This window comes from Falco naumanni, chromosome 9 (assembly GCF_017639655.2).
Source record: "Falco naumanni isolate bFalNau1 chromosome 9, bFalNau1.pat, whole genome shotgun sequence".
Classification (NCBI taxonomy): domain Eukaryota; kingdom Metazoa; phylum Chordata; class Aves; order Falconiformes; family Falconidae; genus Falco; species Falco naumanni.
Window position 1 is genome coordinate 33,296,629 of NC_054062.1, and position 18,448 is coordinate 33,315,076.

Genomic DNA, 18,448 nt, shown 5'->3' on the forward strand with positions numbered 1-18,448 from the left:
GTTTCTTCCAACTAACCCAGGCTCTCAAATAGAGCTAAAACTTCAGCTTTATTTAAAACAGCGTATTTGCTTGAAGAAGTATTTCTTTCCAATATAGAAAACAGATGTCAAATCAAGAACTTGCAGACATGTACACAAATGAGTGCATAGTGCAGAACACCATACAGAGAGAGCAGCAAGGCCACAGTGTCACATTAAGTCCACACGTACAAGATGTATGTTTCCAATAACCAAATCCATTCTAAAAAGTTTTATTTTTCTGGGGCTTGCTTAAAGCCTTAGAATCTTGCTCTATGGATGACAAAACTCCTCCATCCCAACTTTCCATATAGCTGACTATATACGTATGGTACAACAGCCATGTACACAGCATACAGAAGAGACGCACCAAAAATACTTTGGATACATGTGGAATTTTCCTGTGAAAAAGAATGAAGTGGGACAACTTTCAAATTATGCAGCTTGCCTGTGTGTCACTAAGGAAAGAGCTGGCTTTAGCCGAGGGTAGGAGTGTCACAACTCCACTGCAACAAACAGAGGTACATCTGGTTGCTCCAGGGCTGAACTCTATCTTCGCAGTGAAGGGTCCTTCACCTGTACTGGTCATCGTTTCCAGTTGGTGCTCCCCAGCAGTGGAAACGTGAAACGCTTGCTGCAAAACTACAAGTGGCAAACAGCTAGAGGAAATCTCTGTATGCTTACTCAAAATGCTTTCTTTCCCCATTCAATTAGTTTGCTTTTAAAAGCAATGTTTTTGGAGAAGGGCCATCAGAACAAAGGAGTGAAGCATTTCCCTTAGTCACAACATCAGACACTCCATTAACATACTGACTTAATCTCCTAAACTGAATTAGTTCCTGGAACATCTCACATTTGCATGTTTTTACTCTTTCTTGAGAACAAACAGTTTCTCTAGCAGTTGTGCAGTTTAAGCCTGTGAAAAGTATTTTACTCCAGCATTTTCTTAGCACCTCAACACAAACCACATTGTAGCTTGTCTATGGTGAGCATTGGCTACGGACAACCACCAAGAGTGCCCACACCAGGGCTGAAACAACATTAACATTGTCCTGTGACACTGAAAAGCACTTTTTGATACACTGGCTTCCAGGTCAGACTGCTGACTCAGAACAGGATTTCACTCAAAGTAGGTTAACTCCAGTTATCCAAATACAGTAAACACAAGAGGGCAGTGCTGAGGACATCAATCCTGCACGTTAGTTTTCAGTCCGTTTTCTAAAAACCTGTTAGTGGAGATATGGCTCAGTGTCAAGGCTAAGTGGGCAAATGTTATCTACGCTAAAGTCGTTAGGGGAACTAGCATAATCCTTCCTTACTGTACAACTGTACGCCTTGGATTTAAGCCAACCACGTATGTTTCATTCTACTAATTTACCTATCCTGCTTCATCTCAAATATTCTCATCCTTTCACACTTGCTAATTAACGATCAATTATTTTCCTGAGTGAGATTATAAAAAGTTAAACCCTTCTACCAAAAGTACAAAGACAAATAAAATATAGAACAATACAAACCCAGTTATACAGCATTACAAGTGCAGAAATTCTTCGTGTTGTTGCTCTTATTTATCATTGGCCCCAGTAAAAAACATAGCAAAGAATTTAGTTATCCAAAATATTTTGAAGTACTGTGATTAGATTCTTCAGACCATAAATGTAGCCCTCATCCTTTGTGTTGCTAGGGAACACATGAGCAAAATCTATCATTCGGACTTCTACATTTGCACTTTCCTTGGTCTCTGCTGGCATGTGACAGAAAACTTTTTCCAGTTGGGGTATAACATTTCCGTTCAGATGCTCTTGCGTAATGCATGTGCTGCTTTTCCACACATTGCCTTGCTCCAAGTTTTCAACTTTTAGTGAGAGTTGACTGTGGTGCCTCTTTGAGTATGCCTTTTTGTGAAGTGCATAAAATTTGGACAAGCCTTTACTTACAGAGGCCTCAATTTTTCCATTCTCTGTAGAATTTATTACATGAATATTATTATTATACTCCAGTATGTCTCCACCTGATAACAGTCCTTTGGGCACTCCTCTCTTTTCTGCCAAGGTGACATCACTCAATCGCATGGTCGTTGCCTGACACAAACCTTCATAAACAAAAAGTAATGAGCTTGCATAAAAGTTGAGTTGCTTCTGGCCCTCAAACCACTCCAGAATTTTTTCAATCTTCTGAATGCTGGCAGCTATCACATCTTTTCTCAAGCAGTACCCACTGTGGAAAAACTTTGAGATGCCTGCAAGAAATAGACACATTTCAGGATTATTTTCACCTCTGAGAAGAAAACGGGTTTCTTTTCTTTTGGGATTAGAATAGTTCTCTATTTGAATAAACAGACACCATTCACATAGTTCCCTTTCAGGCAATTATTAACTAAATTAGAAGCACACCATGAACCTCTTGATACCTTCAGACACCTCACCTGCATAAGGCCAGCTGTATAGTAATACCACAGATACGGCTTGGATTGTAAGTACAACTAACTAATCAATTTATCAATCAAACAATAGATTAACATGATTCCTGCTCCTCGGGTCACTCTAGCAAATATCTGGGCACTTTTGGGCAAGGACCCTTTAAATTCCCCAGGAACAAACAAGCTCAAGCAGCTCTTTATCATGGGTGACAGAGCTAAGTTAGTACCAGGTCTGGAGAGGGGGGTGTTTGGGCATCTGTACTTCTGTCCCTCCACGAGGAATAGATGTCAACTAATAAGTAGTTTGAAACAGTTATCACCAAACAGCTATATGATGGTAGCTTTTTTATTTATTGTTAATGTAGAGCAACATACAGATTGACTTCAACCAAGAAAGTCCTCTAAATTGAAAGATGCAATTATATCAGCTTGCTACTATAAAAACCTGGACATATTCACAGAAGGCAACCAGAAGAAAAAATATGCTTATTATAAAAATATTTATTACTTCTAAAATATTTCTATTTAACTATAGTTTCAAAGCTGCAAAGAAACTGAATTCTACGACTACCACCCCCTTCGTAGTGGTAAAAGACAGGATGAGAAAATTCCTATAGTTGACACTGCTGTTATATCCAACTGCAAAATTAATGTAGGATCAACAAGCAGTTCCAATGATACAGGAAACAGCTAAAGACCCACCTGGCAAGAGGAGGAAAAAAAGACTTTTAGAAGGGGAACACAAGAGATTACTTTTGCCATACCATTCAATAAGTAAGTAAGTAAAGGAAAAACAACCAAGAGCACCAAACCCTGACACACAAACTCCCTTACCATCCTTTACTGTTTCCTTTGTCAAGCTCCTTCCATAGTGCTGGTTTTGCGTCTCATAGCTGTCAGAAGAGACATGGTAAACCTGCAAGAAACAAGGAGATAACTCTGTACTTATTTGAAACAACCAGTATTTCCGCAGAGCTAAGAGACACCTTAAGACAGGCTACAAAACCTTTGGTTCCCTGTACCCTCCCGCAGACTGAAGTTGCTTGCAGCGGCCAGCACTGCCCTCTAGTATGCTCATCTGCAAGGGCCTCCCCTTCACATCCTGGGGTCTATGCTGCAGCTTTCCGGCCTTAGAAAGACCATCACATTGGCAAAAAACAACGTATCCATTAAGGGAAAACACTTTATATGGCACCTCCCTTGAAAATAAACGCTAAGACTTGAAACTGTGGTACTCCTACCCGTGCGACTATGACTATTAAATCAGTAATATGTAACAAGCTACAAAATTCAATGCAATTATTTTGCATCCTTAAAACTATAACAATATTTAGCACAACAGCAAAACATATCACATGACCAAGAAGGCCTAGCTCCGTGTGAAACCCACCCGAAACTACAGGTTAATAGTAAATATATATATACATATACACACTAAATAAACGACAGCAGCCCAGTGAAAGCTCGGTTCCAGCCTGGATAGCAGTACATCACCACTTGCCTGAAAGGGAGGCAACTCGTATGGGTACAGTTTTGTCCATATCAGGAATTGTAGAAGCTCAACAACTTAATTCAAAAGTGTTTTACAGAGATACATTTTCTCTCTAACTGAAATAATTTCCATAGTAGTTACGTGCCAGCCAGCCAGGCCCAAGTATAATTTGTTTATGAGAGTGCAGACAATTCTTATTTGCAGAAATAATGGTGTTACCAAGCAGGCAGTTGTCTCTGGCAGAAACTTTGTGCTTGGCATTTGTTCAGACCACCCAACCCTGCGGCACCCATCCTGGCTGCAGTGCTCTGCCCTCCCTTCACCCGCCCTAAAAAGAAAGGATCCCATGGAAAGCAAGTCGGGGCGCACTGGTGAGGCACCTGTCCCCAATTCCCTCCTTTGGGGTCTTTTTCTTGCTGTAATCCACAGAGGAAGTTCAGGGCAATGAAACATCAGTGCATAAAAGGAGGTACATGAGCAGTAACAACAAAAAAAATAATATATTAATTCCTTGTTTTCATGGCAGCCCCCACCCTGCCCAAATCCTCTGCCCCCATCCAAACCACACCAAGCACAGTATGAAAACATAGGTTCATATGTTAACTCCCTCTTCGCAAAGTAGCTGGGAAGAAAAGTCTCAAATAGTTCCTGTTTTGACAATAAGGCAGAATTAATTAAATTCAGGGTCCCCAAGGAACTTAAATCACAGTGTGTGGAAACTGATTTAAGTCATCAACCCTGAGCAGAAGGGGCAGTAAATAATTCTGTTTATTCTAAAGAAATAACAGTTGTAAGCCTGAATGTTTCAACTTGCTTGGTAGCAAAGACACTTCCCACTGTTATGATTCCTATTTCCACTGTTATGATACATACAGAAACCGAGGCCCTGATGTCTATAAATTGCAGATGAGAATAGCAGAGGTGAGTTATTCCGAAACAGCATCTGAGCAGTGAAATTCCTGGTTTCATGAAAACAATCATTTTTCACACACGCCCCCCCCCCCTTTTTTTTTTTTCAAAGCACAGAAGAGATATACAGCATACAACATCTGAACCAAAAGATTACTTCCATAAACACCCCGGGTACCAAAGCTACTTTCAAAAACATACCAAAAGTTTCAAAACTCTTTTAAAGAGCATCAAGCCAAAAGTAATTAAATAAAGCAAGAAATAAACTACATCGCTTAGAAAGAGGGTCAAGAGTCTGATGACTACATCTAAGTTTTCACTAGCCATGTCTTCATCTTAATAGTATTAAGTGTTCTCTTTTAGTTGGTCTAGGGGCAGCTTCCTCCATACACCAGCACTGTAGCACGCTCCTGAACGAATAACCTTGTTTACAAGAACCTTATCGCTTCCATGAAGGAGCTAACAGTTTTTGCGACGTGGGCACTTGCTCAAAAACGCTGATTAAGATCTGCAAGCTCATTTTGTTTTCCAAAGAAAAGCTGGAGCAGCACATAAGCCCCCTGTGCTTCTGAGCTGGGTTTCCCATGAAGCTACTCTATCTCTTCTCATAATTTGCACAAAACCATTCCCCCCATATGGCTTTCTATATAGTTTAAAAATACCCAGGCAGATGTGCATGTTTTGCATTAACAGTGCATTTTTAAATATACAAAACAGTCGATGACAAACTAGCAGGTCCCACACACATACCAAACAGTGTAATGTATATATTTAACTATCTTGTTAACAAGCAGACTCAGAAAACCCTCAGTTACCAGCGGGCTTGACTGCAGACAGTAGTATTAAAGGAAAACACATACAGGTAATTGTGTAAGTATTCTCCATGTTAGCCAAAGAGCTGTCTCTCAATACTGCTTCAAGCAGTATTCAACTGCAAGGAGGTGACTATTTGAAACGTTGCTGGAAAACCTCAACCAAATACAAATAAATTAAGTCCCATCCTGATAGCAGAGGAACAGAAACCCAAGCTCAAATAGAAATAAACTTTCACCAGTTCTTGCTTCACCCACACCTACCCCTGCAAACACAGCTATGGCCGGTGCTGTAGTAGCAGAAGAGTACGATGAACTTCTTAAATCTACAGACCTCTTGCTTCACTGTGCTTTTGTTCACTCCATTACCGCTGCTAGTCTGCTTCTAATCCTTCCCAAAAGGCTATTTCCCTTTGAACCAACTTTGTTGTAGCTGTCTGTACTAGCCCACTTCTGTCAAACGATGACAAGTCAAGTAAGTCAAATCTGTAACCTTAACAGTGGCTGAAAATTTATTAGATAGGAAAATTTAATTTCTTGTCCACCCACCACAGGTTGTTATGTGTTTGCTCTGTATTCACAACGAGTTTCAGTGTATAGTGCATGACAAAGAAAACTTTACATCACCTTCAACAAAACTCCCACTTTATCAATGATTTTTGTACGTTCTTACTACAACCACCAGTGCTGGCTAGGCTGACAATGTGAAGGCTCCTCCTCGTGCCTACAAGCAGCTCCCAGTCAGCAAGGTTTCTGTAGGAACATTAACTGGAATCCAGCATGCCAACAGGTTCAGTGTTTTAACTAGTAGCAGTAGGAACTCTGTGTGGGCAGCACATAAAAAAATCCAGGTGATTAACTGCCACAGGAAATTACCTTTAGACTTTTCTCAACCTGCACTTGGCTTTTATTTCCCCATGAGGTGTTGAGTTATTGCTGTTTGCACATGCACACATATTTTTGTACCCTTTTTTTCAATTATGGTTAGCTCACTTGACATTCTCAAACTGAGGGAAACCTTGAACTACTAAGTTGGTCCAGTGTGGCTTTTAAAAAGGCACAACCCTTGTAAGATCTCAACAGTTTGGAAACCTTGCAGCTGCGGCTTTAGGAAATAAAGCTGAAGACAGGATTGAGGAAAACAAGTATCAAATGTTATGTCGTGTTGTTTACAGAAATTCAGTACTGACTTCCATGGCAAGGCAGAAAAATACACACTGTTCAAATACTTATCTGTGGCAACTCCCCAACTTCCAGAAACTATGATTTAAATACATATTAATTAAGACTAGCCTGTTTGGTGGAGATACAGCTAGCACAAATAAAAGTATCTATTAAATAACTCACAGAGCTCTTTCAGATCTGCAAAAAATAATAACCAATCCACATCACTGAAACTGGGGGGAAAAAAATCCCTGTTCTGAGCAGGCTCATACGATACTGCAGAGGGGCACCTGCAAAGCACCGGCTAACCCGACTGCACACACGTGGGGACTCGCGCCACTGATGTCCCTACGCACTAGCTGGTGCCTGGGAAGCTCCTGCGGAGCTCCCAGTGCCCATCCCTGCTTCCCCACACACCCCGCGAGGGCAGCCTGGGTCCTGCTCCTCTAAGCGAGGACACTGAGGTTAGATAGATGCTCTGACGCCGAGACACCCAGACGTCAATGGGGAAAGGGCCGAGATGTCCACCCCCTGTATTTTTTCCATAAACACGCTTAATGGTCACCCCTATTTTACACTCACACAGGTAAGAGTGAGCGCGTGTTTAGATGCTACACAGAGTTTTCTGTTTACAGCAAGGCACCTCTGCCCTCACAACTGGCATCGGAAGGTCAGTACCCAGCCTGCTGCCAAAACTGGAGCCAAGCTGAAAGTGGGAGTAAGCAGGCAGAACCCCAATGAACGCAAGGGCATCCAACATCAGCATCAGTCCAGCACCTTCGCAGGGACTAACTCCAGCACCAGGCCAAGGCCCACCCCCACAACCTGGCACCTTTTACCTGGACATCACGATTATCCCTAGGTAAATATACAAGTTCCCTTCATGTCTGAAGAACCAAGGTTCCTCTGCAGTCCTGTGATGTCTCAGGGACCGATCCTGCCACAGTGGAAGATTTAAACACTGAGTTTTAACAAGCCTTATCTTTTCTTTTCCAAAATTAAAACAAGAATTTGAAGAAAAAAATTACAAAAGGATAAGTTTAAAAAAATACTCTTATTTCATAGTACTGCTTTATAGTAATGCTACAACACCAGTACTGCTGCTGAGAGCATGCCCATATAGCTAAATCCGTTTATCGAAACACACATACACACCTTTTAAAAAACAAAACAAAAAAAACCCAAACAACCCCCCCCAACATTATGTTGTCATTGCTACACTACAAGTGACAGAAGTACACACATCCCTGCTTGTTGCTGGCTGGAAAATTCAGCCTAGGAAGGATGCATTCCTGCTCCCCCACTTCTAAGGCTGTACTTACATATTATTCTGTCTGCTTTGCTTCTTTGTTCTTCTAATATTTGACAGAGTGCTTTATATGATCAAGTACACCACCAAATGCTTTTACAATCAATATAATGTTTTAGTAAGGTCCTTACATAATTAAGTTGTAGAATGAAATTATGTTTAGACTAATTGACTGAAAAAAAGACTAATAATCTCCTTAATAGAAGAAGTAACAACACTCCAGGTAAATCATGAACCATTTTAAAAATAGCTAAATACATTATTTTGGACTCCCACAACTTCCACAAAGCACCTCAATAGAATGTATTTCTTTTATGCTTCCCTTTTATATAAGGGGGTGAAGGAAGGAGCCATGTCTCATCTCATCCATGATCAGCTTTTTCCAAACAGAGGAAATCTTATTAGCCATAAGGACACAAGTGGACCAGCTGTCATACACACAACAAGTCCTTCATGTAAGGAAAAATTGCTGGGGGGGGGGGGGGGGGGGGGGGGGGGGGAGCAAGCCAGGGTAACCATCTGCTAAAACTTGCCCGAGAGGATGACAGATTAATCTCCTGAACTCTACAAATGAAGTACTGCTGCAAGATACCCTTCAATTCACCAGCAGGTGCCAGACTCCATGGAATTGCTGCATTCAGTTCTGCAGCGTGGATTCAGCACCATCAGACTGAGAAACAGATGAGCCAGTCAGTGGCAAGAACCAGGGAGTGAAAGCAGAAAGGGGGAAAAGTAGAGGAGGCGGAGATACGAAGAGGTAACAAAGCCAGCAGAGAAAAACCAACAAGAGCCTTGAGTTACTGCTCATTTCAACCACTGCAGACATCTATTTCCAGACTTTTGGGTTTGTTTGGTTTTTGTTTTCCCAGGGCTTTTGGTTGGTTCCTTTGGTTTGCTGGGGGTTTCACTTGTTGGGTGGTTTTGTGTTTTTGTTTTTTTAGTTTCGGGGTGCTCTGTGTTTAGTTTTTGTTTTGTCCGCCTGTTTTCTTGAACATCAAAGACTGAATTATACTTATAAACGTAAAAAACAACCAGCTGATTAGTTTTTACTGTCAAAGAATATGAACACTAGATGCAGGATTTAATAGCTTTATTACTCCTCCCTTCCCAAATCTTGTTATTAACACATCAGAGCTTATGAAAATTACGATACTAGAAAGGTTTCATAAAGAACTCAGAAAACGGCCTCAGCTACCGGCAGTTTTAAAATAGCTTGCAGGAACATGTGCTGCAGATTAGGAAATTCACTTGTAAAAACAGCTTTAATGAGGTATATGCATTACTGCATGCAATAGTTCATAGGCACAAGCAGTAAAAATAGATGATGGATTATACTGGTGAAGTTATATGATCACCAGTTTATGATTTAAAAACATGTTTCAGAAATATTATGGACTACGTGATCTTGCAATCAAGATGTTCTGGAAGGAAAAAAACAAAAACCTGCAGACATCAGGAATTATGGATTCTGAATGGATTGCAAATCCGAAATGAGATCACAACCCACACATTCTGCTTGTGTTCAGCAGCATACAAAATACTCTATTTTTAATATTGCTTTCACTGCAATGATAATTCTTATATATTTAAATTTTACTGTTGAAACCATACTGTAAACTTGTATTTTTGCTATTGGAACTGCACCTTAGTTTTCCAACTTCTATTTAAACTCTCACTAATAACAAATCTATGTCCTCTTCTGTTAAAGAAACTGTTCCACTAAATATGAAATTGGGTTTCTAACAAAGCCATTGAAATGACTATTTTCTAAATGCATTTCCATGCACTTATTCTGTCTACTCAGTGCATTAAGATGAATGTAGTTTAGCATATGCCAAATGCCAGAGCCATGTACGTAAATCAAAGCTCTGCCAGATAGGAGACTTGCTTCTTTTAAAGACAAACCATACATATTCTATATATAAATAGATGACTCTTCATTTACCAGTACATTGGAAAAAAAAAGGAAAAAGCGCTGTATCAATGTCTTTTGGGGTGAAAACCCACTATAAATAAATTTTTTGGGTAAAAAACCCCACTTGTATCACATTTTTGCTTGTATCTCTTAATGACAGTTTATATGCGTACTTCAAAAAACACAGATAACTACATTTTCTATTTTTCCTGGGCCCCTTTCTTGCTTTTCTAAAATAGAAACTTAATAAACAAGCCCACCTCCGTGTTAAAAACAACACTGAACAGAGAGATTTAAAAACAAAATGCTCTGCTTTCTGATTAGTGTTGTACCATGTTTTGTCCAGCAAACACCAGCAACCTTCACCCAGCACGTCAGCCGTTACAGGCAGCAAATGCCCAGCAGAGTGTTTTACATTATGGCCAGAATCTTACAAATATAAAAGCAAGCAGACAGGCAGAGAGCACCCCACAATCAAGAGGCAGCAAGCTGAGCAGAGAAAATGCCTCATGAAATGCGACTTTGCTAAGTGTTGCATGAGTGGAGGTGGAACCTTTTGAATTCTTTTAGGAAAACAATTTCCAACATGCAATTTGGTACCAAAGGCACAAAACAAATGTCATCTAGTCAAACTTCAAATAGGAAACTGCAACGTTTTGGGGAACCATCATTATACATACAGTTTGAATTAGGGAATCGAAAGAATTTCTTCAACAGGATAATGACACCAATAAATGACAATGTTGGAAACAACAGTCACAAGCAAACACACTGTGGAAGCAAGCATTCATTTCTTTTGCACTGTCACGAAACAAAGGATGAGAAGTACATTGTTATACACGAGATAAGAAAGGTTATGTAACAACATAAGCCAAATCCAAAGCTATAATCTCCAGCCTTCTTTCTCCATCTAAACTGTTTGACTGTTTTTTGACTCGACTCCCACGTTCTCTCTCATAAGCTTACATAATTACTGCTCATGACCACTATAATTTATAGCTGTATAAGCTTATCTCAAGACAGAGTTAAGGCCGAGAGCCTAGGCAATTAAGTACAAAACATTACAGAGATATTACAATTATTTCAAACAATGATGCAACCTGTGTGCTGTTGCTATCTAACAGCAAAGAGCAAGCTTATCAAAAGTCTTCAAGCATTTATGCTTGTTGATGCAGAGCTTAAGCAGCCCTGGCTTTGTGTACATGAGAAGGAAGAAAAAAAAAATCTGATATCAAAAAGGAAATTATTCTTGTGCCAATCACAGCAGAAAAAAATTACTTTAAATGCATTGCATCAGGAATTCATTACTGACATCAACACCTCTGCTTCTGATGCATAAATGTTCTGGACAGCTTTTCTTTATGTTGAAGTTATAGAGTAGCCAACACACAAATACTGAATCTCCCATTTTTCTCCTCACCTAACTTAAGGAAACGTAACAGATTTAGTACAGGCATCTGCAGGGGCTTATCCATCTGAAATCAACCTTCAACTGAGAGCTGTTCCTCCAGAACGTAAGAGTTTTTTTCCTGATGGAAAGCTTTTTTAAATGCAGAACATAAGCAGCTATTTCTAGCTACATGCATCATTTGTCAAAGCTAACTTACTCTTCGCTAAATAGAAAAATTACATTTTAAAATTATTTTTTTTAAATCAACATGAAAAATTTGGAGACAATTTATCATTATTACAAAGACTGGTTCAGTACATAACACTCTGCTATAAGCCTAAAAGTAAAACAAAAAAATTATAAATAGAAATATTTGCTATGCAAGAAGAATTAACTGCAGCTACATTCAGTTTAAAAGTCCCAACCCCTTTCTTGTACACGCATACAGAACCGAGGTTGCAAACAGATTCCCAGGAGGGACACAGCCAAGTTAAACACCTGCTGTGAACAAGAGTAGTCTTTTGGAACATATTTCACACAACACTTGATACCAATACTACCAACATATTCAGGTAACATTTTATTTACACAGAACTCCAGAGGATTGTCATTTGCTAAAAAAAAAAAAAACAAACAAACAAAAAACAAAAAACAACCAAAACACACACCAAAACCCAAACCACCAAAAAAACCCAAACCAAAACAAACCCAAACCCCTACTACCTGCTCTACGTGGTGTGGGACAACAGGCCAGAGCATAAGCTGAATTTGAAAACAAAACATGTTCTTACCCTCATGCCAAGAACCAAAAAGCCAATCTCTTCCATCAGCGGGTACTTGCTGACCTGCTGCTGTATCTTCTCAGCTGAAGCATATGGATCATAACTTTTCTGACCTATTTTTACATCCATTATGCAAGGCTTATTAAACTTACGGGTCACATCTTCCAGTTTTAGATACGTATCTGTTAAAAAGACAAAACTTTCATAAACAGTGGGTCAAAGCAAAATAATTATATAATTTCTGCTGAGCTTCTGTGGAGGAAGGAGACTAGTTCATGGCTTAACATCATATGAGTTCTTTAAAAGTCAAATTTGCCTCCGAACACAGACTAAATATCATGGTCATTGACACCCACAAATTCTCTTGGCATTAAGTTCTAAATGCCTTATTGTTTAGAAAATTGTGTACAATTAAAGTGTGCTAACCTAGCACTCAAATTCAAATCATTGCTCAGATGAAATGAATGAGTAGCTTTTATTATGCCATTAACATACTTCAAATAGCATTAATAAGCACATACAAAAGCAGGTTACTACATGGCCAGTTTTGCAGTGGAGACTGCGTTCTCTTTCTGTGTGTGAAAGGGCTAGAATTAAAACTGCAATTTTTCTTTGTTTAATTAAAAAAATTAAATTAAAATTTCAGACTTGTACACCACAGGGGTCAAAATGCATCTTGCTTTTCTTTTTATCCTACTCCCATCTGTGCTCATTTCTCACAGCGCACCGTTTGGGGAAAACAATCCTCAAATCCCAGGCTGCCTTTCATCTGTTTCCAGAAGTTCCTTTGGGAGGGTGGGTGGACCAAAAAACTCCAAACCCTTGGAGTGCCTGAAGATTTAAAGGACCATCTAAACCCTGGTCAAACTGGTTTATGCTTTTCTCCAGTACACCCAAGAAATTATTACCACCATGATCTACAGTGCCGATTGCCAGAACACAGCAAAAACACAAGATTCAGTAACTGCTTGACTCTGACAGCTCTGCTTGGACAAGGTTGCACAGATCTCCGGCACTTGCCAGCACACAATAGACACCAAGACAAGACACAGCATTAACACACATCTCATTCTTCCCATCAGTGTCTGCAAATCCATCCGTTATCAGCCACAAACTTCACATTAAAGTTTGGTTTTCTTTCAAGTACAGCCTGTTACATCAGTGTATTCTTTGGCTTTAGGGCAATCTGAATACACAAAACCATTGTAGTATTCCCCATTCCTGCAGCATAACCTAAAATGAGATTGCCAAAGAAAGCAAAATGAATTCAAGTTTAAAGAGAGAAGAGGGACAGTGGCTTGTTTTAAGTTACTTGTCTGCTGTACAGACAGGTAACAAAACCAGTTACAAGTCAAGATAAAGGGCACAAGCAATATTCCATTTCCACTTAATAAGCAGAAACACTTTCTTAAGGGTAAGAAGCAGGAGGCGCTTTTATTACTTTACTAAGTCCTACTTAAAGCTTCACTTTTTACACCATCACGATCAAATGCCCAATTCCCCAAAGTACTTATGTATCAATCTGAAATAGGTTTTATTTAATTCTTAGATGCCTGCTTTATGTATAAATGAGACTAAGCATACTGTTAATTTAAAGTCATTCTCGGGAAAGCATGTGAAACTAATACGCTACTTATAAAAATCCAGTCTCTTAACTCACTGCAGCTTACAGTCCTTTCCAATGTCCTCTGGGCTACAGAATCAATCCAGAGATTAATTATAGACTAGCTCACCCATAAACCAGTTAACTGCAACTGCAGGGATGCCCAGCTAAAATAACTCATACTTAACTTTGAGAAGCCACAGGCAGCAAACATACTCTGTATTTGCTGACTAGATATCCCTAAGGAAAAACAGGACAAATAGAGAATACACTTCCTAGTAGGGAAAGCATCACCTGAGCTGCAGGTGCCACGTCATCTGTTTGAAATTTTTATACATTGATCTAATTCAGTCAGATATTAACACAGCTTTTGTGGGGTTTTGAAGAATTGCTACTAAATCCAAGGGAGTCCATACAACCTGTTAGCTATCTGTTATTAAAACAAAAATTGTAAAAATCTAAACACCACCCTTCAATCCTTTTTGCATATTACAGCAATCACTGTAATCAATAGATTTGTGTCATCGCTCTAAAACAATCCAGAAAACAACTAAATGAAATTCAAGTTTTTCAGTGCTTAGCTCTCAAAGCACTGAGACAAAGGTATGCCATGGGAGGTGGGGAAAGAAATACAAAAACATCTCAGAAAATGGCTGCACTCCTTTACCACCAACTCCAAAATGCTTTGGATTATGTTGTGAGCACCTCCTGACTCAAACCGTTACAAAACCAAAATTATACAAATTGCAAGTTGCCACAAATTGTACAAATTGTTTAGATGCAATATTTTTATCAACCCTGAAATCTAACTGTGTATAGTGTGAAACATATAACACAAAAAAGAGTGAGCCCATAAAAATAACTAGCTTAAAAAGAACTTAAGTCTCCCAAAACCTAGCATACTTCCCGTCAGACAACAAGTGGACAAGATTGTCATGCTCTTTCCATTGAAGGCATTTGTAGAGTGTCTGTGGTCATCTGCCACCCTCTGTCCCACTGGTCCAAATCCCTCTTCTAAGCATAGAGCACCAACATTCAACACCTCCCAAATATTTAGAAGTTCTAAATATCTGTCACTTTTCAGTTCCACATCCATTTCAGATCTATTAAGCTAGATCATCTCTTACTGACCTAAAAGTGTAACAATTACTATTTTTAAAAAACTAAGCATTAAAATAACTTAGGAGCTAACACTAACCATGGGAAACACTAATTACTTGGCAAAGCCTGTAAATTATTCATAAGTGACTCATCTCTCTCACACTTTCTAGAATTATTATTTAAATCTTCCTCATAAGCTAACTGCAAGCTCAGAATTAAGATTACGTTACACCTGTTCAACGCACACTCCCACTCTCAAAAAGCTTTTTGTCCTTGCAGGGAAAGCAATGCCGCCACCACAGATAAAGCATTACACCAAGCTATTTTTCCTCAATACAGCATAAAAAAAAAAATGCATCATGTTTTTATGCTTCATTTTTCCTGGCACTGTTCAGTTATTTGCACTGTGTTCAACAGGCTACTGAAAGAGACCCCAAAACCACAGTATCAGAACACACCCCAACTTGCAACGTTTCCCCCTACAGTATCTGGAAGCATTAAGACCAAGGCAAACAAAGCTTCAGATGGAAACATTGGTAGATATCACCTTGAAGTCAGATGCTCTCATTGTCTTTGAGGATTTGACCCCCAAGTGTCCTTCTGAAGGTCATCAACAAGCCTGCAGCTCAGCCTAGATAACTAGCACACTATCCTTCCTCTCCTTGTTTTGTTAAAGAAAAAAACACATTTTCCAAGCAGTTCAGATTTTCTAAACTATTATGTAGCACACTGCTAACGCAATGTGTTTCTGAACATCATGCATTTGCCATCTAAAACCAGGTTAAATTAAAATCTCCTACAGAGAAAATAATTTTAAGGATTTTTGCATCTTAGCTTTGGTAGGTAATCCTGACTATACGTCTCAAGAAATTAAACAAATCATTCCTCAGAGGCTTGCCCTCCCCCTTTCTGTTTTTCAGGGGCAGGGAAGATGGCAGGAAGATGTGGCTTCACTTATTATTTACATATTTTATTACACTCCCAAAGGACACAAACCAACACCACCAACATTCATTCAGCAAGTATGCGTGACATGAACCACTGCAGACTTCAGCACGTACATGCTGATGCATTCAGTCCTCACTGGAATCAGAAGTGACAAAATAACTTGAAGCATCTGACTTCTCATAACTTACAAGACATCTCTCAAAACATATGAATATGCAGGGGAAAGCCTCAGTTACTCCCAGCAACAAGGGAAGAAAAGAAAGGTTTGAAGCTGGCTTATATTTATCTACCCTGTTCTCAGTTTAGGCAATAAAAATCAAGAGTACAGTATGAAATGAGCAGCAGTAAAGTTACTTAAAAAAAAATAAATATGCAGAGGCAACAAGTAGGCAGCAAAAATCAGAACTCTCAGCAGGAGATACAAAAAGCTCGACATGGCTCCTACATCTTTATAACAACTTTTCCACTTCATTAATAAACTCCCAATGCCCACAACGCCAGTGAACCCAAATTTCAAACCAAACTGTCTCACTCCAATTTTAGATTAGCTTAGGGAGACGGAGTGTCACCCACCTCTAACTCTATCCCCTGTGCAGTAGTATGGTATGCAACTTGTAAAATAACTGTCCTCTTAACGTTGATATTTTATCGATACTGTGAATATCAGTCCATCTTTTCTGTCATGCTTCCTATGTCCTCATTTACACATAATACATTTAACCCCTTTTAGCTAGCAATTCCATCCACTCATCTACATTTTCAGCATAGAAGACTGATGCTTCTCCCTAAGTATTTCTCCAAGAAAATAAACTCCTGGACTTCTTCAACTTACCCACCATAGCTCCTGGTCACCCATCACATGGAAACTCAGAGACTGTCACAGATGAAGTTCTGAGTGGTCCTAGATTAAGTTACTCTTGGTTTTTTTCTTACCACAAGCCTGTGATTCTCTCTGTATCTGTATGAACCTACTCACTCACTCAGCCCTGTGCCCAAGATAACAACTATGACGCTACACATACGCAACACCACTCTACCAAGGAGTCCTGCTTCTTCCCTATCTCATAAATAAGGAATCTTTTTATTAAAAAAGAACACTGTCCTATCAAACCAGGCAAGCCATTGCTCCTACACACACACACACTTAAATAATTAAGATAGGTACAGTTCAGAACATGCAGCAAGCAGTTTGGTAACTGGTAATTGTTTAATTGAATTTGTTTTTTTAGAAGTCACCTATGCCCAATGTAGGAACAATAAGGAATTATTTGGTTTACTACTCAGAGATTATATGGAGCTGCATCCCCAGAATCTGTAAAGCAGGGACTGACAAAGGTCAGGCTCCCAATGTCAAGATTCTCTCATCTCATGTCACCAAGACACACCACAGCAGCTAAATATACTGTTCAATCATTCAAACAAGAGCTTAACCCACAGTTAATTTGGGCGGACAGGTAACAAACCCATCCATGGTTTCCCCAAAATAGTCTCTCTATGTCCCTTGCTCTGTGTGGTTACTTCCCTTCTTCCTATTTTTCTAAATTTCTTTTCCTGTTTTTTATGCAGTCTTTTCCTATTTTTTATGCAACACTGCCAATTCTTTTAGTCTCTGGTGCCAAGCACTGGTGCACAGACACACACAAATGCATCATGGGTCTTCCTTTGCACCTGGCATTAGCAAAATGCATTTGCAAACACCTGCTAACCAACCAATGACTTCCAACATGAATGACTACCTCCTCACCTTTGGATGTACCCAGCATGTGTGCATTCTGTTAAACTCCATCTCCAATGTATTTGTGTAGCCTTGATAGAAATCAAAACTCATTAATACTACAGATAACAGAGTTGGCAATGCAGTGTTTTGTTTGAACTCCCGCCATAGCTTTCTATGAAGAGGACTCCCGATTGTGCATTGTCTTTTCAAGAAGCAAACCAAACAAAATCGAAAGTTACTCTTCCTTTAAACAGTTGTTCCTACTGGCTATGTGTGGATTCCTGGTGGAGACCTGCCAAAATTCAGCCCCGTGGCACACTGTGCTAGTGAATTCCCAAAGTTAACTCAGGATGTGTTCAAGTACTGTATCTTGGCTAGACCATACATTTTTAGATCTTAAGATCATACCATGAATAGAATAAATTGATTTCCAATTTGGAGGGGACATTAAGTGAGCTCCACAACACACACAAAATTATACAGGAAGGAAAAAAGATAGCTCCAGTACAGCTATTTGAGTCAATGCCAGATATGAAAGCATGAAGGCAAAACTGAGCCAAGAAAGTGCTGGGTACTACCACAATCTTCCTTGCATTTCTTTCTGCAGAGTTTAAACAGTGTCTTTGGATGCTGTTTTATTACTCCCTTTTGAAAATAAGTCTATCAAGTGACAGCATAAGAAGACAGCTACATTAAAGGAGCACAGCAAGTAGTTTTGGTGCCCATGTATTTAAATACATTCAGAGTCATCCTTTTGTTTCTGTATGTTCCAGAAGCTCCAATTCCCCAGTATAAGAGAAGTCCTCAGAAGAAAAACTAGTTTCTGTTTTAAATACATCAGTAATATCTCTTTTGTCTCAAAATCCAAT

General features: G+C 39.4%; 1 protein-coding gene across 1 annotated transcript in view; it reads right to left on the reverse strand.

Moving 5' to 3' along the window:
• Positions 1-397: 397 nt before the first annotated feature.
• IPMK (inositol polyphosphate multikinase) overlaps positions 398-18,448 on the reverse strand; it is a 40,392-nt gene continuing 22,341 nt past the window's right edge. The window contains exons 4-6 of the mRNA XM_040605376.1: positions 12,220-12,392; positions 3,272-3,353; positions 398-2,257 (exon numbers count right to left, since the gene is read on the reverse strand). Coding sequence (XP_040461310.1) covers positions 1,623-2,257; positions 3,272-3,353; positions 12,220-12,392 — 890 coding nt within the window. The 3' untranslated portion in view covers positions 398-1,622. The remainder of the gene's footprint in view (positions 2,258-3,271; positions 3,354-12,219; positions 12,393-18,448) is intronic.